General features: G+C 37.9%; 2 protein-coding genes across 3 annotated transcripts in view; both read left to right on the top strand.

Moving 5' to 3' along the window:
* EPRS1 (glutamyl-prolyl-tRNA synthetase 1) overlaps positions 1–3,431 on the top strand; it is a 67,640-nt gene extending 64,209 nt beyond the window's left edge. For both annotated transcript variants that reach the window (XM_036754244.1, XM_036754243.1), the window contains one exon: positions 3,063–3,431. In XM_036754244.1, coding sequence (XP_036610139.1) covers positions 3,063–3,213 — 151 coding nt within the window. In that variant the 3' untranslated portion in view covers positions 3,214–3,431. The remainder of the gene's footprint in view (positions 1–3,062) is intronic.
* Positions 3,432–9,784: 6,353 nt separating this feature from the next.
* The window catches only part of SLC30A10 (solute carrier family 30 member 10), a 55,488-nt gene continuing 39,354 nt past the window's right edge, over positions 9,785–25,918 (top strand). The window contains exon 1 of the mRNA XM_036754477.1: positions 9,785–10,235. Within this exon, the coding sequence (XP_036610372.1) occupies positions 9,785–10,235 (451 nt within the window). The remainder of the gene's footprint in view (positions 10,236–25,918) is intronic.

Raw genomic sequence — 25,918 nt, 5'->3', positions numbered from 1 at the left:
GGGAATTAGGAAAGATCTCATAGGAGCTGGCCCTTGAGCTTTAAAAAAACCTAGAGATTCTGATGGGCAAAAGATGAGGAGGGAGTGCAATCCACGTTCCCAGGCCAGCCTATACAAAGGTATGGAGACAGGAGTTTATAATGTCGGAGGAATATCAGGCCAGTTCGGAGTAGACTAGAGTGGCTAGAAAGATAGATGAGCCAGCTTATGAAGAGTTTTAATGCTAGAGGACCAGTTGTGACAATTGACACAAAATTTGCTTGGTCCTTCTATTAAGAGGCAAACAGTAGTGTTTACATATCATGCTAGAGGCAATAGGAAGCAAGTGAATCATCAGTAGCATAGTTTACAGAAACCTCTTGGAAGTCATGTCTATTTTTTAATGTCCATCTCAAGTACCACCTCCTCTATGAAGCATTCCCTGAACATTCATTTTTTTTTAAGTTAATTTTTTTTAGTTTGCAACACTCAGTTCCACAAGTTTCTGAGTTCCAAATTTTCTCTCCTCCCTCCCCTGCCAGGACGGCATGTGATCTGATATAGGTTCTACATATACCTTCACATTAAACTTATTTTCCCAATAATCAAGTTGTAAAGAAGAATTATAACCAATGAAATGAACCATGAGAAAGATGTAATAAAACGAAAAAGAAAAGAAAAAAGAAAAAGAGCGAATAGTTTGCTTCAATTTGCATTCAGATTCCATAATTCTTGCTCTGGATGTGGATAGCCTTTTCCATCATGAGTCATTTGGAGCTGTCTTAGAACCTTGCGTTGTTGAGAAGAGTCAAGTCTATCAAAGTTAGTCATCACAGAATCAATGTGTCTGTGGTTGTCTACAAGGTTGTCCTGGTTCTACTCCCTTCACTCATCGTCAGATCATATAAGTTTCTCCAAGTTCCTATGAAGTGCACCTGTTCCTCATTTCTTATAGCATAATAATATTCCATTACATTCATATAGTTGTTTAGCCATTCCCCAGTTGATGGGCATCCCCCTGATTTCCAGTTCTTTGCCACCACAAAAAGAGCTGCTATAAATATTTTTGTACATATGGGTCCTTTTCCCACTTGTGTGATCTCTTTGGGATACAGCCCTAGAAGTGGTATTGCTGGGTCAAAGGATATGCATATTTTTATAGCTCTTTGGGCATAGTTCCCAATTGCTCTCCAGAATGGTCGGATCAGTTCACAACTCCACCAATAATGCAATATTGTTCCAATTTTCCTACATTTTCTCCAGCATTTATTATTTGCCTGTTTCGACATGTTAGCCAATCTGACAGGAGAGATGTGGTACCTAGGAGTTGTTTTGATTTTCATTTCTCTAATAAATAGTGATTTAGAGCACTTTTCATATGACTATAGATATCTTTGATGTCTTCTTCTGAAAACTGCCTATTCATATCCTTTGACCATTTCTCAGTTGGGGAATAACTTGTATTCTTATAAATTTGACTCAGTTCTCTGTATATTTTAGAGATAAGGCCTTCATCAGAGACACTGTTTGTAAAAATTCCCAATTTTCTGCTTCCCTTCTAATCTTGGTTGCATTGGCTTCGTTTGTACAAAAACTTTTGGATTTAATGTAATCAAAATTATCCATTTTGCATTTTGTAATGCCCTCTGTCTCTTGTTTAGTCATAAATTCTTCCCTTTTCCATAAGTCTGACAGGTAAACTATTCCCTTCTTTCCCAAATTGCTTATAGCATTAGCCTTTATATCTTAATCGTGAACGCATTTTGACTTTATTTTGGTATATAGAGTAAAATATTGGTCTGTGCCCAATATCTGCCATACTGTTTTTTAGTTTTCCCACAGTTTTTGTGAAATAGTGAGTTCTTATCCCAGAAGCTGGACTCTTTGGGTTTATGAAATAGTAAATTATTATATTAACTACCGTATCTTGTGTACCTAACCTATTCCACTGATCCTCCACTCTATTTCTTAGCCAGGACCAAGTAGTTTTGATAATTGCTGCTTTGTAATACAGTTTGATATCCGGTATAGCTAGGCCACCTTCCCTAGCATTTCTTTTAATTAATTCCCTTGATATTCTGGATCTTTTATTCTTCCAAATGAATTTTGTTATTATTTTATCTAACTCTATAAAATAATTTTTTGGTAGTTTGATAGGGCACTAAATAGGTAAATTAATTTAGGTAAAACTGTCATTTTTATTAGCTCGGCCTAACCACAAGCAACTGATGTTTTTCCATTTATTTAGATCTGACTTTATCTGTGCGAGAAGCATTTTGTAATTGCGTTCATGTAGTTCCTGGGTTTTTCTTGTCAGATAGACTGCTAAATATTTTATAGTGTCTACAGTAACTTTAAATGGAATTTCTCTTTCTATCTCTTGCTTTTGGGCTTGGTTAGTATTATATAGGAATGCCACGGATTTATGTGGGTTTATTTTATATCCTGCAACTTTGCTTAAGTTATTTATTGTTTCAAGTAGTTTTTTACTTGGTTCTGTAGGATTCTCTAGGTATATCATCATATCATCTGGAAAGAGTGATAAGTTAGTTTCTCCTTTGCCTATTCTAATTTCTTCAATTTCTTTTTCTTATCTTATTGCTAAAGCTAACATTTCTAGTACCAGATTGAATAATAGGGGTGATAATGGACATCCTTGTTTCACCTCTGATCTTATTGGAAATGCATCTAGCTTATCTCCCTGAACATTCTTGAGCAAAATGACCCCCTGAATCTCCATGGCTCTTTATTTGTGCCTCTCATATCACATCCTACTTTGTTTTACAGTTATATGTAACTTGTCTCAACTCTCTTACGAGATTGTGAGTTTCTTGTGGACAAGTCTTTGTCGTACTCATTCTGTGCCTCAGTCATAGCTCCCAAAAGCTTATCATAATGCTTTGCCTAGCAGACACCCAGATCAATATTTTTTGAATGAAGTTGAGCTCTAATATGATCATTATTGTATTAACTATAAAGAACATTTTAAACTTGATGTGAAAAACTTGTGTATTCTAATTCAAAGTAATTGAGTTGTCAGAACAAATGAAAACAAACAAGTGAAATTCTTTTTGTTATTTCAGAGATCAAGATCTTGAACCTGGCGCCCCATCCATGGGAGCAAAAAGCCTTTGTATACCCTTCAAACCTCTCTGTGAGCTGCAGCCTGGAACTAAGTGCATCTGTGGCAAGAAGCCTGCCAAGGCATATACCTTGTTTGGTCGCAGTTACTAGGGAAAATGGCTATTGCTGAGCTTCTTAAAACTTTTTTTTTTAAATAAGACTGATATCTTCTCAAAAATAATCAGTTTTGTGACTTTTTAAATAAAAATTCCAAAAGCAGAGTCATAAGAGACAATGTTCAAGGTGGAGAAATCGTTATACTCTTAAAATAGCAGTAATAAAGACTTTTCTGTAAACAATTCTAACAATAAATATGTATTGTGATCAAACATTGCTTCATATTTGCTTTTATCTGGAGCGTGTTATTTTTTATGAGAAAAATTGTATGGAGAAATTAGAAATTTAAACACAGTATTTAAGTGGACATTTAATAAGTCCTTCGTAGCAGGTGCTTGGATCATTCAAGAATTTGACTTTTGTAGATGGCTCTGAGGGCACAGGATTACTGTGCCCATTATCTCTGGTTGAATTGTTAACATTGCTGTCTGAATTCAAAATGGAGTAAGAGATAAGTTTACTTTCTCTGCCACAACAGCCACTGTGGTGTTTCAACTGAATCCATCTAAATACGAATCTTCATAGGCCTTTGGAAATTGTTAACAAGTAATGTCACTGAGAATTAAGAATAATGGCAACATTCAGACTAATAGCGGTATCTCCTGCCCTCATCCATCTTCCCTAGGTAAGCCTTTAAAGTAATCTCAAACATGCGTTTTAAGAAGAGATGAGTGAAGTGAGTCACATGAATATGAATTAACCTGAATAAAGCCAGGTAATGATACATAAGATTTCATGCTAAGCAGAAAATATGCTGAATCATGTGAAAAGATTGTAACAATAATCTGGTTTATTTATGGAGGTTTTTTGGGGGGAGGGGACATAATTTTTATGTTTTAATTATAAAGGATGCTGTAAGGAGCAGAATGTGTTCGTTTGTTAGTATCTGAAAGTATCAAATTGAAAATGCCATCTTCTGAAGGTTCAGTAATCTTTAGTGTCTGTACATTTATCCAAATAACCATAATAATGAAGATTTGTTATGCAGGATTTTTATTCATTATACTTCCTATGGGTTTCCATAGCTTTTCATAGCCAAGTTGCTGGCTTACTGATGATGAGACTTTCCACACACAGCAAGATTGGTCCTCAGAAAATAGGTAGTCTGTCGGCTTCATTGCATAGTCGGATCCTGTGAAGTATGGTGGTACTATCCACACCCTAAAATCCACTTACATGTCTTTGAGAACTAGCACTTCCTCCATCTTACAATGAGGCATTGGCATGGAAGACTGGAGTTTTAAGTATGTTTTCATCCCATGAGACAAAAAATAGAAATTATGTCATCCTATGCAACTCCTTTCTGCTTCTCCAATGCCAATGGCAGAAAATAGGGCAGGGGTTGCTAAGAGACACTTAAGTTTTTAAATTGTCTATAAACTCTAACTTGGCTGTTTTGATTTCTCTGTATGCGAGACCAAGAAATAGGCATACTATTCATGGAGCCAATTCATGTAAATCTTGACATTTTTGTGATAAACCAAAAATAAAAGAAGTGGCAACTAAATGGAAGAATGGTCCACAAATGTTCCTTGGAGAGGCAAAGAAAGATAGTGGTAGAGTTGTTGATTAAAATGTAAATTCCTTAAGAGTAGGAATTGTTTTTTTTTTTAATCTCCAGCACCTAGCACCGTACCTTGTACATAGTAGGTGCTTAATGAATGGTTCTTGATTGATTTTATTCTACATTTAAAAATAAAGATATTTTGTGGGACATTTTATTTTGATGTTTGGTGAGATTTTTGATGAAAATTGTGAAAGAAATGTATTTGAAAGTATGATTCAAGAAGTAGGAATTGTTTCAAGAAGGAGAGTGCCCAAAGCCTTGTAGACTACAAAATCTTCATGCCTGAATATTTTCCTTGAGAAAAGAATCAGTAGGCATTCGAGATGGTGAGCACAGAATAATGTCCCCAGAATGAAATTGGTCATATAGCAAAAGACATGTTACTGATGTGGAGATCATCTCAATCAATTTCCTGTGTGTAGTCAGACTTCTGAAAGCAAAGGTCAGACAGTAAAAGGCTGAATGAGAAGAAAAAAATGCTCTGCAATTGAGACAGGTTAATCCTGAACTATTTAAATAAGTAATAATGAAAAATGCATAATATACAAGCAGAAATCAAATGATATCAACACTTACACAGAAGTTTAATATAAATCAATTGCCACAACATAGAGATTTTAAAAAGCCTAAAAACATCTTGGTCAGCAAGCCTGATGTATCCGCTTACCACACAGTTGGTGCCCAAAAGCAGCAGATTTAGGAAATAAACTCACTTATAAGATCTTAGGAAGAAAGACAATGGATGAATGATGATGAGTAGCATCACTTCAAAAATAGAATCAGCTTAAAATCAGTAAAAAGTAAAATCAGCTTGAAGAGTACTTGGTAAGAAGTCATCCTGAAGACCTTTAAGGATAAAAATCTAAGAATGATGACATGAAAAATGGGTGGGGAAATCTGCAAAAATGTTTATGACGCTTTTAAACAGTGAGGTCTGGGGCAGCTAGGTGGCGCAGTGAGTAGAGCACCAGTCCTGGAGTCAGGAGGACCTGAGTTCAAATTTGGCCTCAGACACTTGACACATGTACTAGCTGTGTGACCTTGGGCAAGTCACTTGACCCCAATTGTCCTGCCCGCCTCCCCACCCCCCCAAAAAAAAGAACCTTAAACAGCGAGGTCCATCAAACCATTACAATTGGACTCAACATGAGAGTCCTAGATGTGCTTATGTGGAAGACAGAAATATCACGTAAGACGGAAAGCAGCTAGATTGGACCAAGTGTACACAGAGGAGATTTATATTGGAAGCATTAATTCATAATATATCTGAGGGAAGAGAAATTCCTAATGGTGGTAAAGAAATTTCAGACCTCATTGCTAAAAAGAAATTAAAGGGAAAAAAAGCTCCAGAGCATCAGGAAAGATCAAGCAGATGAATGGTGTCTGTTATGTGACTTCAATACAGTGACCAACTCCAGAGGACCAATGATGAAGCATGTTACTGACAGAGGACTGACGGGCTCAGGGTGCAACATGAAACACATTTTTTGGTCATGGCAAACGTGGATTTATTTTGCTTGGCTGTGATCATTTGTTCCTTAAAAAATGAATGTTGCCAAAATCATAATATACAGTTAGACGCATGACTTTTAGTGTTGGTCAACCACCCCATGCATCTGGAACAGGTAGTACGAATGGACAAAAAGTCGGACTCAGAATTGGACAGGAGAAGAGTGGGCTGGGTTACCTTTCTGGAAGTTGCAAAGCTCTTCTAACAACCCCAAGCTTCTTTTGAAGACAGAGGCTCCTGTTTTTAAAACCAATACTCCACCATTGTTGTATAGCTGCAAGACATGAAACTTAACGGTCCCAGAAGAACTAAGAACTAGCCTAGACAATTACATATAGTCATTTGACCTATTGGTGGAGGAGAAGATGCAAAGATGTCTTCATGCTTATCTCTGAGAGTCATAGTGAGAGCAGATGGTAAATAAGGAAGGGGTTGGTATTTTGGGTGTGGAAAGTCTGGGGAGATCATACTGTTTATCTTTGACCTGAGCTGTTAATATTTCTCTTCTGCTGTATAACTATATTGTTCCTACCTTGACATTTTTATTTGTTACCAACACCAAAGGTTTGATGCCAGCAGCTTCTTGTCTGGAGGGGGGAGCAGGTGGTACCTTATTCCCAAATTTACCTTTGGCCTTGTACTCACTTCAGTCATGTCAAAAAAAATGTTGACTATTGGTTGAGCTACAGATGAGTCTTTACCCAACCCAATTTAGCTTAAGATCCTAAGTCATGTGAAAAGGGAATATGATAAACAATATCTGAATGGGGAAGCAGGGATTAAAGATAGGGCTGAGCGTTCTTACAGATGGATCTGGAGACAGCTATCACTGAGTTTCCAATTATAAAGAGCAGCTTGGTAGAAAGCATTACCAAAATGTAGATAAATTGATGCCATCAATCTGGGATGTTAGGAAAACTCCGTTCATACCATCAGCTTAAAATAACTAAGGTGTTATATCAAATTGCTTGCCTTTCCAATAAGGCAGGGGGGAGGGAGGGGAAGGATGGTAGAAAGGGAGAGAATTTGGAACTCAAAATTCTAAAAACGAATGTTAAAAAATGTTTTTGCATGTAACTGGGGAGAAGTAAAATACTAAATTTTTTTAAAAGATTAAAAAATAATAAAAGTAACTTAAGGTATATCCATAAACATGGTGTGTGAGTATGTGGGTGTGTGTATTCCTCAATAGACAGAGTCAATGCATTAAATATGATTGTTTCTATTAATGTAATAAAATGTAACATTGATAGGTACTTAGCTTATTCAAATTGTTTTTGTGGAAAAAAAGTATTCTTAAAATTCATTTTAATGTGACTCCTGCCCCACCCCCTCCCCATCTCCCTTAAACATATTGTCAGTAATGTCAATAAAGAGTCAGTCCAGCAACATTTGGGGGAGAGGGCAGCCAATACGTTGACTTGTGTTTTGTGTGTAGCTGTGCTTATGCAATGTTTTCCACATTGTGACTGTTACAGGATCACAGATTTAGAATTGAAAGAGAACTTATGTCCCATAAATCTAGTTCAGTTCGCCTTTACTTTACAGATGAGGAAGTTGATTCCTAAAGCATGAGGGGACTTTCTCAAGGTCACATAGAAAAGTTTGAAAATTCAATTTTGAACCCAGGTCCCTCAACTCTTTAGCTGGCATTCTTTTTCCTGCAGCCTGTTTTAGGTCAAACTTGGAATACTGATCAAATGTGAATTGAAAATTTATGATGTGCCAAAATAAATTATTCAGGCTACTGTCCAATTTTTAGATTGTTAGTCAAATTCTTAAAAATACAAATAAAAGATTAGAAATCATGTTAAGCTATTATCTGCATGAGGGATAGGCATTAGCTGGTCAGGTTCTTTTGAAGACAGGCTTCTAATGGTTTACATTTTTAGGAAGCAGTATTAAATTTTTTAAAAAAAGCATTCTGAGCATAGAAGTTAAGATAAAATTCCTGTCTTTAGCTAGGTCAATCATATCAGGTTAAGACTGACAACATTCCTAGAGATCATCCAGTCCAATCTTTTAATCTCACAGGCGAGAAAATGGGCCCAGAGCAGTGAGTTAAACTCACAATCAGCAGCAAAACTGGGAGTAGGAACCCAGGTCTTCTGACTTCTAACTTTGCCCTACCCACACTCTTGCCTCCTGATAACATTTGTCTTTCTCATTAATGTTAGCAAGGATTTGTTTGTTCAAATATTTACTCAGCACCTACTGCAAAAGTTGTAAGGTGCTACACTACGTAGTAGGGACCAAGAGAGATAACAGTAAGATAATCTCTGTCCTCTTGTAAATCTCTGTGTGATTCAATTGCAATTGCTACACACCAGGAAGAATAAATGCCTACCCCTGTAGATCACAGAAACATGATAAAAAGAAATTAAATGACAGCAAAGCTTAGACGGAGAGGTGTTAATGTAAATCTGATTCAGAAATAGCTGAGTTTTGTTCAAAGTCCATCTTTTCTGGGAGACAGAATAGGCTTAAAAGAAACATTCTTAACTTGAAATAGCAGAGAAGAAGAATCCACAGTTTATTAAATGTGAAAGGGATTTCTAAATTTGTGCCATTAATTTCAAGACTATTACTTTAAATTTGATACACCCCACTTATGGGAGCATGTTAGAATGATTAAGAAAAGATTTTTATGAATATACAAAATACAGGAGAAAAACTTTCGAAGTATTAAAAAATTACTGAAGTTGCTATCCCTCACTCTAAAAAGTTAACATGTCCCCAAATACTGGGGGGTATTCCCCTGTCTGTTTGGGGCCACAGGAATTTAGACAATTGAACCTTAGAAGAGCAAATTCTCTACCACCACCAACCCCAACAATAGAAAGTATATCTTATCTTCCCAGGGAGAGTGTGTAATGTAATATTTGTCTTTGAACTTAAGAAGAGTGTTTAAGAATAGGAGTCGATGAAAGTCAACAGAAAGCAAACCTTTCGCTTAGACATTCACCTTTCAATTGCCCCTTGCTTCAGTCCCCATCTCCTCCCAAATTCCTCAACCTGGGCAGCAAGTAACATTGAAATTATTTACAAAACAGGTTAGAAAAGAAGGTTTTTTATATTAGATGAATCTTGTTTTGCTAAACTAGTCTTGCATCTCGTGTTGTGGCTTCAAAGATGGGAAGGCAGCAAGTAGTGATGAACTTCTACCTGGTTTTAATGACTTGGAGTTTTCTCCATCTCAATAGATGTTTTTCAATAACAGAACTATACCTGAAGCCAGGGGTTCCCCAGGTGTGTCCATTTCCCCATTGAGGCTCACGTGATGTCCCCTTGTCTAATTGCCCTTTAAACCATTTTATTGCTTTACTGGGGCCTATAAAAAGTGCTTTCCAAATATGACAAACTCTGAAAGCCTGAAGGAGAGAGTTATCCCTGGAGCTGTAATCAAGAAATCTATAGCTGCTCCCACTGGGGCCCAGACCTTCCTGAGAATTGGAGAAGGAGCCAAGTGGAAGAGCCAAGACAACAACATGGGACGTTACACAGGGAGAAGCTGTCGCCTGATTCTCATGTGTGTGGTGAGCCTGCTTCTATTTGTGATGGAACTAGTCATAGCATACATCGGCAACTCCCTCTCCTTAGCCTCCGATGCCTTTGCCGTCCTCTCTCACCTCATTTCCATGATCATAGGTTTGTTTGGGGTCCGAGCCAGCACAATCAGACAGAACAAGAAGAACACTTATGGCTTGCCCCGCGCAGATGTGCTGGGAGCATTTGGCAACTCCATCTTTGCTGTGGCCCTGATGTTTAGCATCCTGGTTGAAGCCATCAAGAGGTATATCAACCCACAGAAGACAGAAGAAGCCCTACTTGTCCTCCTTGCTGGGGTTATTGGGCTCTTCTTCAATGTGCTCAACTACGTTGTCTTTCTAGACTGCTGTTACTGCACTCCCCGCAGGGCCCAGGGAGACATTGAAACAGGTAAATAGCCTAAGGGTGGCACCTCTTCATTTTGTTGCTGTGTGTCTGACTGAGTTCCTACCCAGCTTCTTACCATCATCCTCTCTGGAAAATTATGCCCTATGGATGTTAGGCTTTTTTTTTTTTGATCTAAAAAAAATTAAGAAAAAGTCTTACCTGGGAAGAATTTTCATTCTCAACTTCCTAGGGAATTGAATAAGACCAGGCTATTTCCGTAGGATCAAGGAAGGGACCTAGGAGACCATCTGGTCCAGCCTCTTCATTTTACAGATTTTATAGGAACAGGGTCCCAGAGAGGTTGTGACCTGCCCAAAGTCGTACAGGCTGAATCTGGGAAGGGATTCAAACTGAAGTCCTCTAACTCCAAACCTGGATGCTTTCCACTCTACTATGTAGTCAGTGCATGTTAGGCTCTTCTTTGATGCTTAAGATCATAGAATTTAGAGCTAGAAGGGATCCCAGTTGTCATCCAGTCCAACCCCTTCAGACAAAATACAGGAGCTTCGGATAGGTAGCTGGGAAGGATAACCTCAGAAGCAATGTCAGTCCTTTGAAAAAAGAAAAATGATCATAGATCAAAGAGCTTTCTTTTTTAAAAAATTCATTGTTCAAATGTGAAATGGCAATGGTTGAATTTTAGAGAGTAACAATCTCTGGAAATTGGGTTAAAAAGTATGAGACCAAAGGAAAAAAACGAAAGAAAAAAATAAAGCTCCCTTTGCCCTCTTCCAAACACTCGTAATCAAATGGGAAAACATTGTTAAGATTGGCAGATGCCTAAGAATATTTTGTACAAAGGAAGAGGAAAAATGAAGAGGCCTCCCATTTAGTAAACTTCACGGCTATTTGAATATATATCCATCATCCTGGATCTGTTCCATTCTAGGAAAACAAAAATGTTATTTGTATGTGGATTTTCTGAAAAAGACTCAAGTAGAGAAGAGTGTTCTACCTACCTCATTTATTAGATCATCTGTAAAGAAGAAGATTGTACTAAACCTTGGAACAAAACAACAGATCTAAGAGTGTCTTCATTCTGAACAGTGTATCTTATTTTTCTTGCCACTGGAGGTTTTTTTTAATTAAAGCTATTTGCAGAAGAGAAAGTTTCACAAAACAAATCTACCAATAGCAGCCTTTGAGTAACATGGTGACCTAGTCTGGGTTCTTTCTAAAGTACTCATCTGGATGTTGAGAACTGTAAGTTTGTTTTCTTCTTGCTTCATATGGTTCAGCCCTCTCTCATTTGTTGGGACCTTGCATCCTAAGACTGTTGTGGTAGGTATATTTTATAGGACTTGAGAATGGGCATGGATGCTGACAGATTGTATAAATATAAGGGGCTATTGCCTTAGCCAATCTCTATCTCAATTTGCCTATTGGAAAACTGTATTTTCTTACAGCATGCTAGGCCCTGCGAATCAGTCAATTAATAAGCATTTGTTAAATGCTTACTATGTGCTAGGCCCTATGCTAAGCATTACAAAGAAAGGCAAAAATAATCCCTGACCTCAAGGAACTCAAATTCTAACGGGGGAGGCAACATGCAAACATACAAGTACATACAGGATAAACTGGAGAACCTCTATTTTGCTGTGTATCCTGTCCTTAAGTTGTGTACATTCTAAAGGCACACTAACAGTATAACTCTTTTAGTGGTGTTTGACATAGAATGTAGGATTTGCAAAACTGAGAGCAAAAGGAAAAAGAAGTTAGAAGGATCAGTTGGATTGGAATAAGGGAAGAGAATGTGTAAACGATGGACTACAATTTCCTTGGGAGAGCTTTGCAATCATGTATGCTAGGTAAGAGTTAGAATGAAGTACATTCTTCCCCCAAAATGAAAGCATAATTAAATTAGATTGTAAAGTTTTGAGAGCAAAAATTGTCTCTTGTATATCTCTGTATCCCTCAAGAGCTTAACACAATGCTTTTTACATACTACAGGGTGTTCCTAAAGTCTGGACACAGAGGCAAAAACACATATTTTGAAATGAAATGAATGAAGTTTTCAACATTTTATTTAATTGGAATATTAACAAATAACATTTTCAATATTATTTCCATCATTTGTGATGCAAAGGTTGATGAGCTTTGCAAGATTCATGTGAACTCAATGCAGTAACTCCACATTGCTGTCAATTTTAGTACATTTACTCTTTATGCATTCGATCAAGTGTGTTGCAGCTGTGATTTTCATTGAGTACACCTTCTCCTTTAGCATACCCCAGAAAAAGAAGTCAAGGGGGCTAAGGCCTGTTAATATTCCACTTAAATAAATACAGTGTTGTTGAAAATTTTTGCCTGTGTGTCCAGCTTTTAGGGACACCCTGTAGATGTTCAATAAATTTTTAAGTGACTAAATCGACACATTAATAGACTAGAGTGGTGGCTATGACTCTTTTGTGAAGAGCAACCACTGATTAACTGAAGATTTTGTATCTGACTACATAGGCCATTATGTGAAAATATAACATGACATCTGGTCCTATGTTAGAATTGAAGCAAGGCAAGAACAGTTGGCCAAGACCTATGAACAGAATCAATTACAGAAGTGTCAATAGGATATTCATGAACGCATTTCTGATTTATCTCACCTGTTTTACATTGGTTCTAGTTTTATCTTTTTTCTTAAAATAGTTTATTAACATCCATGTACCTATAAATAACAAAAGAAAATTACCAAAGTCCTCATGCTACAAAAGATAAAACAGACATGGAAAAACATGGAAAATAACATGGTGATGCTTAGACACCTGTGACCCATTTATTAGAAAAGGCCAAAATATTGGACTTGTTTTTATCAAAGTGCTCATTTTTGAAGGAGTGTTTTCCCATTTTTATTCCCATGTTAAGATAACAGTAAAAGACACAAGGCTCATTTTTTATCCTAGCCTTTGACCGGCTCATGCTGAGCAAACCATATGGGTCCCCCGAGCCTTGGTTCTCCTGGAGCAGCCTAGGGTATAAGGCAAAAGAAAATATTATTCATCTTCCTTTGATCCATTCCATGTAAATTAGTCAAAACAATTAAGGACTGTGGTGATAGGAAGAATTGATCTAGAGGTCTAGTTCCCATATTTCATTTTCTCTTTTTATATTCTGAGCTATATTGGCATTGGTTTTTATTAAAAGCTAAATGATCTGTAAAGGAATAATCCAGTGTCTGATGTAAACTTTTCACAATTATACCAAATTTTTTTTTAGAAGGGGATGGGGTTATTTTTATTAGAAACACCACATCTAGATTCTTGTTATTCTTCTCTCTAGTCTCATGTTTGTGATGTTTTCAGTTATCTATTTCAATGTCCATCTCCTTCCCTTCCCTGTCCCCACAAAATAAGTCTCAAGTGAAGAGTAAACATCTGGGCCAGATGAATCTCTTAAACTGACAGATTCCTCCACTTTACTTTTCTCATAAAAATAAAGGAATATGATATTAGCATTGATTAGCCCCCACTGTTAGACATTATCTTTAAAACAAAGACTGGGGATGAGGAAGAATTTCAATATTACTAGAACCCCACTATGGTACATTGGTTTTTAAAATGTTATTTTACTGGTACTTTTTTTTTTTGGACACAGCAGACACATCCCAACAAACACATAGGCACAACTGCCTCTCTGCCACAACCACCAAAAAAACAGTTAAGCAAAACTGACACAAAGAGTGATTACAAGTGATAGCATATATTCTTGCCATTTTTGTAGTTTATGGCTAATAACATAAAGTTGGGTTGTGTGTTTTGACTTTAATATTTTGGTTCCAATTATTATCCATTATATTTTATATTTTTCAGTATAGTATTTAAACAAAATAATTGATGGTATCTTTTGGTCTAGCATTCCAAATCCTGTAGAGTCCTCTGGATTTTTTTTATATTTAAAAATAAAAACTTTGGTTAGCAGATCTGTAGTGGTTCTCACTCTATATTTTCATTCTTTTTTCCATGTGGCTCTTCCCCCATTCTACTATACACATCTGGCAAAGGGAACTGGAATTAATTAAATTTGGATGACTGTGATGAGAGAAAAATCAAGAAGTTATTAGTCTCACCAAAGTTTCAAAAAAGCTGAGAACAGAGATATTGCACATTCTATTCAGACATTAGGTATCTCTGGGTAACTGATAGGAGGGAAACTGAGCAGCTAGAGCCAGGCGACATGAAAATCAATCGACGACAGAGTCTAGGAGGTTTGGATGATACCCAGCTGAAGTGGACCTTCTGAATATCTAGCTTTAATGAAAGAAAAGATGGAAATGAGTGAGTTTTAAATGGCTCAACTAGGTTTCATTACAGTTTGGACAAAAGTGAAACGTAGAGTTAAAAAAGGAAAAAATGAGTAGGAGAGGGAGCAGAATACACAACAGGTTCAAAGTTCAAAAGCAGAGTCAGGGAGCACTATCCCCTAGGAGAGGTCTTACCACCTACAACCTCCTCCCGATTTCTGGGACAATACAACTTGTTCACTCTTCTTAAGTGGTCTAGTTTTCATTAAGCTGGATTTATTTGGTTTTCAACATCTGCTTCTTCTTTCTTTGTAACTTTTCAGCTCTGGATCTGCTTCTCCTAGATTGACAGAGGTGCTTCCTTGATTTGAGGTTAGGCAGACACCCTAATGCAGATTGGCTTTTCTTTTCAACTTGATACAATTTTCTACTGTCTTTTGCTGCTTACCTCTCCATTATGAGTGATTCTTTTTGCCTTGTGTAGCAATATGACTAAGCTGGCTCGCTCCCTAAATGGACTTTGAAATGTACTTCCAATGGAAAGGGCCCTTTCTTTTAAACTTTGTAAAGCTTTACATTTTTAAAAATTAATTTCCTTTTGTTTCCAATTTTTTTCAAATATTTACCCTCCCACTTAGGGTGAAAGTACTTTCACAGACCTGGCCAGGCTGTCAGATGTAGTAATAGGAGAATGATCTGCAATCTCAGCAATGCATTTTTTTCAACACTGTTGACTTGTTGCTTTGGCAAACTCTATTTGTGATATTTATCACACAAAATCAGAGAATTTCAGAACTGGAAAGGACCTCAGAGGTCATCTGGTCCAACCCAAATTTAAACAAAAATCCTTTCTACAACATTCCTAACAAGTGGCCAATCCAGTCAGCTTGAAAATCTCCACTGAGAGGGAAACTGCCACCTTCAAATACAGCCCATTCCACTTTTGGACAGCTTTAATTATTAGTTAGGGCATCGAGGTGGCTCAGTAGCTGCAGCACTGGGCTTGGAGTCAGGAAGACCTGAGCTCAAATTCAGCCTCAGTTACTGATTAGTATGAGTAAATGACCCTGGACAAGTCATTTAACCTCTGTTTGCCTTAATTTACTGGAGAAGGAAATGGCAAACGACTCCAGTATCTTTGCCAAAAAAAAAAACAAAACAAACAAAAAAAAACAAACAACCCATACAAGGTCACAAAAAGTCAGACACCACTGAACAACCACAACAATTGTTAAGAAAGCTAAGTTGGCCTCACTGCAACTTCCACATGCTACTCTGGGTTCTGCCCTCTAGGGTCAATAGGATGAAACACAATATGATGCCTGTTTTTAAAAGATTCATTCTTGGGATATGTAATGATGTTTTGTTGTTAAGTTGTTGGTGTTAAATCATTTCTCAGTCTTGTCCTACTCTCCATGACCCCATTTGGGGTTTTCTTGGCATATTGGAGTGGTTTGCCATTTCCTTCTTCAGCTCATTTTGCAGATCTTTATCTGCAGAGTTAAGCGACTTGCCCAGGGTCACACAGCTAGGAAGTGTCTGAGGCCAGATTTGAACTCAGGAAGATGAGTCTTTCTGACTCCAAATCCAGTACTCATATCCACTGGACAACCTAGCTGCTCCATGTAATGCTGTAGACACTGACTACAATGTGTAACTTTCTTTTTTGGTTTATTTCCTACAGAAAATTTTATTGAAAATTAGCTAAGATAGACAAGGTTCAGAAAGCTAAAGGTAAACCTTTTTGGATAAAAAGAGGAGGGTAAATGGAAACTAGCTTACAGCCTCAGGCTGTTGTTGAACAATTCAATTTAACACACTTATTAAAGGGTTATTGCTATGTGTAAAGCACTATGATAGGCACTGGGTTAGACACAAAGACACTGAAACTGCCTTTAAAATTTTGATTTTTCTTATTTTTGTTGATTTTTGGGGGGGGTTTATATTTTCTTTTCATTTCTGAAAAACATCCCTTATTCTTTCCCTAGTCAGTAAGCTACTGCTTGAGGGGAAAAAAAATGAAAGAAAAGAGAGCAATTTAGCAAAAGCAGTGAGAGAGATTATGTGGTAAAATGAATAGAGTTGCCTTTGGAGCCCTTGGATTACCCGTGCTCAAGCTCTATCTCTGAATCATACTGACTGTAGGACCCTGGGCAGTTTGGTGCTCTGTGTAACTCCCTAACATTCTAAATTTCAGAGAGGGTGCCAACCTGCATCAGTGAAGGGAGTTTCCTCATGATGGAGTTCTCAGCATTCGGGAAAGCCACAGGTCCAATTCCTGTCCCTCGCCCTTAAGAAAATCAGTCAACATGTCATAATCCAGTATTTCATACTCATAATTTCCCATCTCTGCAAAGAGGGGAGGGAGCTGTGTGAAATTGCTCTTTGTAGATTATGACCAATCTCTTACCAAATCCAATGTCTTTTGCCCAGTCATTTGTTGTTGTTCAGTCATTTCAGTCGTGTCAGACCTTTTGTGACTCCATTTTGGTTTTTTTGGGGCAAAGATACTGGAGCAATTTGCCCTTTCTTTCTCTAGTGGATCCATTTTGTCAGAGGTTAGATGACTTGCCCAGGATCACACAGCTAGGAATCGAATGAGGCTGGGTTTGAACTCAGCCTTTCCTGACGCCAGGCCCAGTGCTCTATCTGCTGAGCCATCGGCTGCCTCTCTTCCCAGTCATACAGAATCATGTAATTTCAGAGTTGGAATGGACCATCTTGTCCAACCCATGCCCTTAAAATTATCCCCTCTATGTTCACCAACCTCTCTATTATTTGATGGCAACTATTTCTATTTGCCACCCTCTGTCAAAAAGCTGTCTTCTTCCTCTCGACTTAAGTGGTTGCTCTTCCCAGCTTTTCTTTTTCTGTTCTTTGTCTCAATATCTAGGCATCATGTTTGAATCCACACTGTTCCTTACCACTTACCTCTAATCAATCCATGATTCCTTAATATGCCCTCTTAGACGTATCTGTTCCACTTAGTTTTCCCTCTTAGTATATGAGACAAATGGACACATACGTGTACAAAATGTTACTGTCATGTTCATTGTTTCTTTGTATTTCTTAAGTCTCTAACTAGAGTGTAGCCCAGGCTTGCAATGAGCTTGCAATCTTTACAAAATGTCTCCACTTGTGGAACCTATTATAGATTTGGTGTGCAGGAAATAATACTAGATTTGAATTCGATGGGCTTGGGATCAAATTCTGCCTTTGCTCCTTACTACCAGTGTGATGTTGGGCAAGTCACTTAACCTGGATTAGCCTCAGTTTCCTCATCTTTAAGATGATGAGGTTGGATAAAGTGAATCTATAATTTGTAAATTAATTATCCTCTCTCTCTGTCTCTCTGTCTCTCTCTCTCTCTCTGTCTTTCTCTCTCTCTGTCTCTCTCTCTCTCTCTGTCTCTCTGTCTCTGTCTCTCTCTCTCTCTCTCTCTTTATCTCTCTCTCTCTCTCATCTCTTTGGTGTTTCCTTAGTACTGGTTCTTTATCTTAACCCTTCCTCCACCCTGCAACTTTCCTGTGTCAATTTCCATCTGCCAACTCCCTTTCACCATCAAATTTCTCTGAACATAATCGATACATGCTGCCCATATTACCCTAAGATCTACTTACTCCACAACCCCTTACAATCTGGCTTTCATCCCCATCATAAGATTACCCTTGACCTCCTAATGATGAAATCCACACTGTTACCTGTTCTCAATCCTGAAGCTCCAGCTGCTTCATTGGTATTTCCATCTAAATTTTCAGCGTCATTGAATCTGAACTCACTTTTTCCTAAGATTCAATTCCCTCTATTAGCGATTTTCTTATTTCTGTCATTGATACTATCATTTTCCCAGTAACAAAGGCTCGATACCCCACAGCCATCCTTAACTAGTCCTTAACTTCTTTTACCTCACATCTAATCCCCAAGACCTATCAATTGTAATGCCTCCTAAATCTATCTCTTTGTATTTTCACTGTTACTGCCTTACTTCAATCCCTTGCCACTTCACTTCTGAACCCTATAATAATCTTAAAATATCTCTCTCCATTCCAATCCTGAAATCAGTTTCCAAGATAAACTTCCTTAAACATTTCTTTACAAATATCATCCCACTGCTCAAAAATTTTCAATGTTTTCCCAATCACTTATGCTGAGTCAAAACTCAATATTAATATTCATGTCCTTCCATAGTCTGCCTTTTACATACTTTCCAAAAATTACACTTGACTATTCCATTACACAGGTGGCTATGTGACACGGTGGAGAGAGCACCTGGTCTGGAATCAGGAAGATTCATCTTCCTGAGTTCCAATCTGGCATCAGATCCTTACTAGTTGTGTGACAGTGGGTACTGTTTGCTTCAGTTTCCTCATCTGCAAAATGAGTTAGAGAAGAAAATAGCAAACCACTCCAGTATCTTTGCCAAGAAAACCCCAAATGGGGTCACGAAGAATTGGGCATGACTGAAATGACTGAAATGACTGAACCACAACAAAACTCCATTACATGACCCTTCTACTCCAATAAGACTGAAGAGTAATTCAGCTACCCCTTTCCTCTTTTTTGGGGAATCCTCCCCAAAAGCAATATACGGTCTTGATGTAGTTTAGAAAACATTTATTAATTCTTGGAAATTGATTACCCTTTCTTCAAAAGACCTTTGAGATAATAGCTAACAACAATTAATATTCATTTTAGTGCCAGGAATATGCCAATTGTAGATCAAAGGCAAGTGAGCGCCAGATAAGGCAAAAAGCCTGAGAAAACATTGGGAAGTGTGCCCTATATAAATGATTCCCTCAGGAACTACCTAACACAGCAAACGTTCTTGGCCAATCAGTAAGAGCTATATAAGACTGAAGATATCGTTCAGCCAACATGGAGGATGCAACAAATATTTCAGTGACCTGACATGTTTCTGCCAGTGCCAAGCGACAACTACACATCAGTTGGACTCCTGGCTAGAGGCAAAGATAAAAGGCCGGAGGAACATTCATCAGATTTTGAAGGAGAATTAAGTATTCCTTTAAAGCATACAAGGAGTGCTTTAAGAAGAAAGAGGGCAGGGGGAAGAATCTGAAGGGGCAGAGGAGAATTCATATATAATCTGAAGTCTGAAGAGTGGAAGAAAAGGAAAATGGAGCTTAGTCAGTTCCAGGTTCTCCCACAGAGAATGGAATTGTATTTTCTGAAGAGATTAGAAGTTTTCCATGCCTCATGACATTATGGTAAGGATCCTGAGGTGGCACCTGGAGGGAAAGTACATTTTCTACTAGTTACAGGAAAAACAGATGAGTCAAGGAGATTGGTGACTCCCTGTTCAAGGATGCTGAGCTGGCTGTTTGGTAACCCAACACGAATAATTAGGAGTTATTTTATCTTTCTGAGTGGGTATCTGGTATATCATGGAGAGTCTCCTTAGACTTATTATACCTAATGACCAATAGCCATCTCTGGTGGGTCAAGTTTGTTCCACATCTGGATCACTCAGAGCCTGAGGATTCCAACAAACAATCCATTTAATAATAATAATAATAATAACAATAATAATACATATATAGTGTGTATATAGTACACATATATATACATATAATACACATATACACATATTCCATTGTATATATTTGTGCATATATACACATATATTCATGTATTTTTTTGCAAAAGCAGTTCTCAATGTGGTTAAGAAGCAGTCTAGGAGGACAAGGCAGATAAAAGCTGCAGAAAGTAGGCTAAAAGCAATTGGCAAGGAGGCTCCTGAGGTCTTGAGTTCCCCATCAAAGTCCAAAAAACTACTTTTACATTCTTCTTGCCCAAAGGTTCTGCAGTTGGGTCGCAGATCAATTCATCTGGGGGCAGAGTCAACTGAAACTACCCCTAGGTCCGCACTATAACTTCCTTACTTGCAATAATTCTGTATAGCATGGTGGGAAATTAACTTACACCTCCTCAATTCCACCAATATCCTGGTCCACAAGGTGTGATTCTTGTGGGAGCAAATAATAACACCTGAAGTATCTCTATAAAGTAGTAGGCACCTTCAACATGAGTAATCTATCGCATTAGAAAGTGAGCTCCTTGAGAGCCAGGGCTGTCTTACTTTTCCATATATATATATATATATGTATATAAAACCAGCACCTAGCATAGTGCTTTGCATGAGGTAAATGCTTAATAAATGCATCATTCATTTATTCATTCATTCAGAAATTTGAAAACCTTAGAGATTTCAGGGACTTTAAAAAATCACCACTGCTATTTATATGCTTAATCATATCTTTCACATTCTACCGTTTCTCTCTACACACATAGCCAGCCCTTTGGTTCAGTCCTCATTTACTTGTCACCTAGGCTATTGTAATGGCTCCCTACTTGGTCTCTCTGCCTTAAGTCTCTCGCCAGCTTCAGGCCATCCCACATGCTGCTGCCAATGTGACTTTCCTTAAGCAAAGATATGACTGTGTTACTGCCTTACTCAATAAATTCCAGAGATTCCCTTTTGCCTCTAGAATAAATACAAAATCCTCCATTTAGTTCTTAAAGCCCTTCACAATCTGCCCCCAACCTATCTTTCTAGACTCATTAGACTCATTCTCCCTTCTGTAGTCTAGCCAAACTGAGCTTTTTTTCTTTTCCTCCCACATGGCATTGCCTTCATGCTTTGCTCTAGTTGTCCCCTATCCCTGGAATTCAGTACACCCCCCCCCCTTTTGCCTCATACTTCTAACCAGCTGCCATCTCTTGTCAGGTAAACTCAAGAACCCCAGTAATGGCAGTGCTCTCCCTGCCCCAGACAACCAACCCTAGTTCTAGCACAGCCCCACCAGGCAGCCACAATCCAGGGCAATAACCCTAGCAGCCTAGTGACTACTTCTGCTGGTATTACAGTCTCTGCCTCCTCAGCCTTCATAGCTAAGGACAACCCAGAAAAGATGTTCCTTATCGCCTGGTTCAATGTCAGAAACGGATATGGTCTTATCAATAGAAATGACACCAAGGAAGAGAATTACCATCTGCTTTGCTGATGTACCCTAAGGACCACAGGAAGTGGCTCTCTGATTTGCAGCTAAAATCTCCTATTTTGTGCTATGTCTCCTATTAGAATGTGAGCTCCTTTAAAACAGGAACATTTCTATGGTACTCCTAGAACTTAGTACAGTTATGTGTATGTAGTAAAGCTTTTCATTCATTCATTTACTTGCTCACTCATTCATTCATAAAATCTTTTTTTCCTTCCAAACTCAGTTCAAGTCTTCTATATGAAGCTTTTCCTGATCTATCCAACTGCTAGTACCGTCTTTCCCAGACTACCTTGTACTTGCTTGTATTTATTCTCTTTATACTTTTTTTCTGAATATCCTTACATATGTACTTGTCTCCTCTGTTAGAATTATGTTACATCAGAGTAAAGAGTATTCCATCCTTTGTATTTGTATCCCCAGCATCTAGAATCTAGTAAGTGCTTAATAAATGTTGATTGATTGAGTATAAGAAAGCTTATAGATCTAATTAAAAAAGATTTTAAATTGAAAACGTGATGGGAAGGGGAAAAAAATCCCAGAGACAATTACTAAGGCTTATTCCACAGAGTATCTTTTATAATATAGGATGAGGACTGTTAACTCAGAGAAAATATCCAAGGGACAGTAGTAGTGCTTATAGACTCATATATACAAATACATAGAATATGAGTAATAAAATGCAAAGAGTCAAATGACCTTCTGGAATATGATGCCTGAGTGGAACATAGAAATATCATAGATATTATGATTATCATAGATAATATCTATTATCTAATATCATGATCTAAACATTATCATAGATAATATCATAGATAGAGGGGCAATGAGGAGGCATTAAAATAATTCAAAACCTATGGAATTTAACTCCCTTCACCAATACGGATCAGAGCCCCTTCTGTATCTAAAATATACGGTCTCGTCAATAGGTCAACAAATAGTTACTAAACACTTTGTGCCAGGCACTATGCGAGATGCTGGGGATATACATACAAAAACTAGACGGTACATGGACCCAGGTAACTTGTATCTCTGAGTTACAGTGACTCCAAAAATTCATTACTCGCAGACTAATTTTTCCCCTGAGGAACCTCCCCAACGTAGCCAGGCTGGTCTGATGTTGAAATGATATTTGAACAGTTACAACAATATAGAATCTTCCAGAGCTCGTGTTCACTGGCATAGCCTTTGAGAACTCAGGGTCACCTTTGTACCATGATGAAGCATTATAGTCACAATTTAGTTAAGAACTATCATCTGTTAGGAAGACCTGCTGGCTAGCCCATTGTTTGGTGAATGACTAAGTAAGTTGTGAAACATTAGTGTTATGAATTTCTGTGCCATAAGAAATAATGATATGAAGAATTCAGAGAAGCATGAGAAGATTTATATAAACTAATATAAGGTGAAGTAATTAGAACCAGGAAAATGACTAACAATGTAACTGGACAAAATGGTAAAACCAAAATTGAACCATATGGAATTATTATGACCAAACATGGTCCCAAAGAAGTTAAGAAAATGCACCTCCTTCCCTTCTTCAGAAAGGAGGGTATTATGGAAATGGATCTCTTTGGGGTACAGGCCTAGTAGTGGTCCAATGTAGCTGGGTCAAAGAATATGCACAGTTTAGTAACTTTAGAGGTATAGAAGTTTCAAATTGCTTTCCAAAATAACTTGGTCAATTCACGCCTGTTAATGTTGCCAATCTTACACTTATGAGGAGAAACATCAGAGTTGCCTAAATTTGTATTTCTTTAATTATCTGTGATTTGACTATAGACCTTCTCACAATACTGTTTTTAAATGTATAAATAAAATACATAACATTACAAAGGAACTCCAAAGTTAGTGAAGATAAAGAGGTATTTTTTCCTATCCCAGTTCCTGGGCCCCGCATTAAGAATACCTTGGCTAGTTGGCCTCTGTTATCCCTTTCAACTCTAGGATTTTGTCATTCTTTTAAAGAGTGTACAGAATTTCCAATCAGGATTTCTCCTAGGAATATTCTAAATCGACTCAAACTCCTAAGAGTTCTAAATACTCTTCAAGCATTCATCTGGGGGGATAGAGTTGAGGAGGGCATGATAGGTACAGTGGGTAGCAAATAGTCCAGTTTGGCTGCATTGTGGACTGCACGAAATGTTTGTAACGGTCAACTAGGACCACATAAAGGAAGGCCCTGAATGCCTGCTTAAAGTGTTTGTACTTCATTTAGTTAGGTAATAGGGAACCGATAAAAGTCTTTGAGCAGGAGAATTTTTAATGATCTGCATGGTGAATTAGGAAAGTTACACAGGCATTGATTTGGAAGATGGATTCCTTTGAATAGGATGGGGGAAGGTCATTTAATTATGTGGTTTCAACACTAGCCCAAGTGAGAAGTGATAAGGGCCTAAATTAAGGAGGCAATTGTGTGAAGGGAAATAAAGAATGGGTTTAAGAAATGTTGCCTTTGTTTGTGTAGATGTTGAGAATCTGTGTCTTTGTTCCTGTTGCTGGGAATGCCCTTCCCTAGCTCCTCTTTCAATTTATTTAATCCCATCCTTTCTGAAAGAAAATGGTTATTTCTCACTTCTTCTGAAGGAAGTCTTACCTTCACCCTTAGTAATCTGTTCCTTCTCTGAGTTCTAGTAATATTCTAAGATTTTTTTAAGCTCTGAAATTCTGTGATTAATGATATTAACTTAGCTCTTAGGGTACTGAAGAAATTAAATTGATTTTGTATATGTTTTATTGCTCCTGTTTACAACTAATTGATTTTTCTCCCCTAAATAACTGCCTAAGTCATGGTTCTTTGCCTCAGCTTAGTTCAGAAATTCAGCTGGCCTGTAATGAGTTAAGTTTATTTTTTTTGTCTTTTTTTTTGGAAGGGGGAAGGCAGGGCAGTTGGGGTTAAGTGACTTGCCCAAGGTCACACAGCTAGTGAGTGTTTCAGGTGTCTGAGGTCACATTTGAACTCAGGTCCTCCTGACTCCAGGGCCAGTGCTTTACTCGCTGGGCCACCTAGCTGCCCTATGAGTTAAGTTTAGAAATCTAGTTCTACTAATCACTATTCTTGCCTTAAGGAAATCTGCTGCCCTTGAAAGATGCAGGTAGACACCAGGGAGTGTGGTCCACTATCTCTAACCTTGTAAGTGGACTCAAACAATGAACATTTCTTAGTCACAGAAGTTTAACTTCCCTCTGAGTTAGCTTAAAGTTATAATTGATGGGAAAAACAGTTATCTATAATACCTTCGGCTCCTAGGAAAGTACCAAGACATCTGGTGTTATCTTTGAGTGCCGAAGGTAGCTCTAAGAAATACATGACTCATCCTTGCCTGCCCTCCTACAATTAAGGAAGCTTCTATCTCTCTCCTAGGAGCCAGGGAGAACGCTATCCCTGGTCCACTATCAATAGCCTTGGGATGCAGATGGGTCCCATAAATCAAACAGACATTCCTCTAAGACTGAGAGGGGTAGTTGCTAACCCCTTATGAGTGTTAACCCGCTCCTCCTGATGTAACCAATCATGTTGTCCCCACCCCCAGGATGCTTTTTACCTTGTAATCAATCATATTGCCTTCCCCCTTACACAACTCCATATTCACCAAAACTATATTAAGGTTGATGAGCCCTTCCTTAAGGTCTTTGGTCATCAGGAGAGGCCATTGACCCAATTTATTGGTTACTGCTAGCCTAATTTATAGTTTGATCATGCTCAAATCATTGTCTCTCAGTTTAATTTTCAAATATAACAGTAGAAAATATTGTGTTGTGGCCCATATCTCAGTAGAGAAGTGGACCAGGTTCAATCTTGAAGCCTTCTTAAACAAAACTCCTCATACCTCCAGAACTTCTCTTGAGAATATCGCAAATTGGCTCATATCTGAAAGAGTTCTCATAAAAGCCCTCAGGTCGACAAAACATCGAATACAGAACAGGATTTATTAAATCAGACAGCAGACACAAAGAATTGTTATCTGAGCCAATAATCAGGAAGACTCCTCTGATGAGCATCCAACTTCCCCAGGGACCTTTATAATCCTCCAGTTCTCCACTGGGTAGGATACCTAAGAGGAAGAAAGGGCTTGGGTTTACTGGGCAGTCCAGCAAATCCTTCCTCATTCTAAGACTCCAATTTCCCTTCAGTCAGTGTCTCTATGTTGGTCTGCGCCTCTTTCTGACTCCCCACTGATAGAATCACAGTCCAAGTACAAAATGATGTATCAACTAACTTTTAGTTACATACATACATACATAATGCATACATACATACATATATGACAATGCATTCTTTACCATTAACTATATCTGCTTGTGTGCCATGGATTGCTGCTTCTTTTTTCCTACAGCATCCAAATCCAGCTCTTTTGTCTGGTACCCTACCTTTCCAATTTTATTTACCACTACTTTAAAAAAAGATACTAATTTCTATTTTTCAGCCTTTAAAA

The sequence above is a fragment of the Trichosurus vulpecula genome, chromosome 4, assembly GCF_011100635.1.
Source record: "Trichosurus vulpecula isolate mTriVul1 chromosome 4, mTriVul1.pri, whole genome shotgun sequence".
Classification (NCBI taxonomy): domain Eukaryota; kingdom Metazoa; phylum Chordata; class Mammalia; order Diprotodontia; family Phalangeridae; genus Trichosurus; species Trichosurus vulpecula.
Note: the sequence above shows the minus strand (reverse complement) of the source record. Positions and strands in the feature narration are given on the sequence as shown.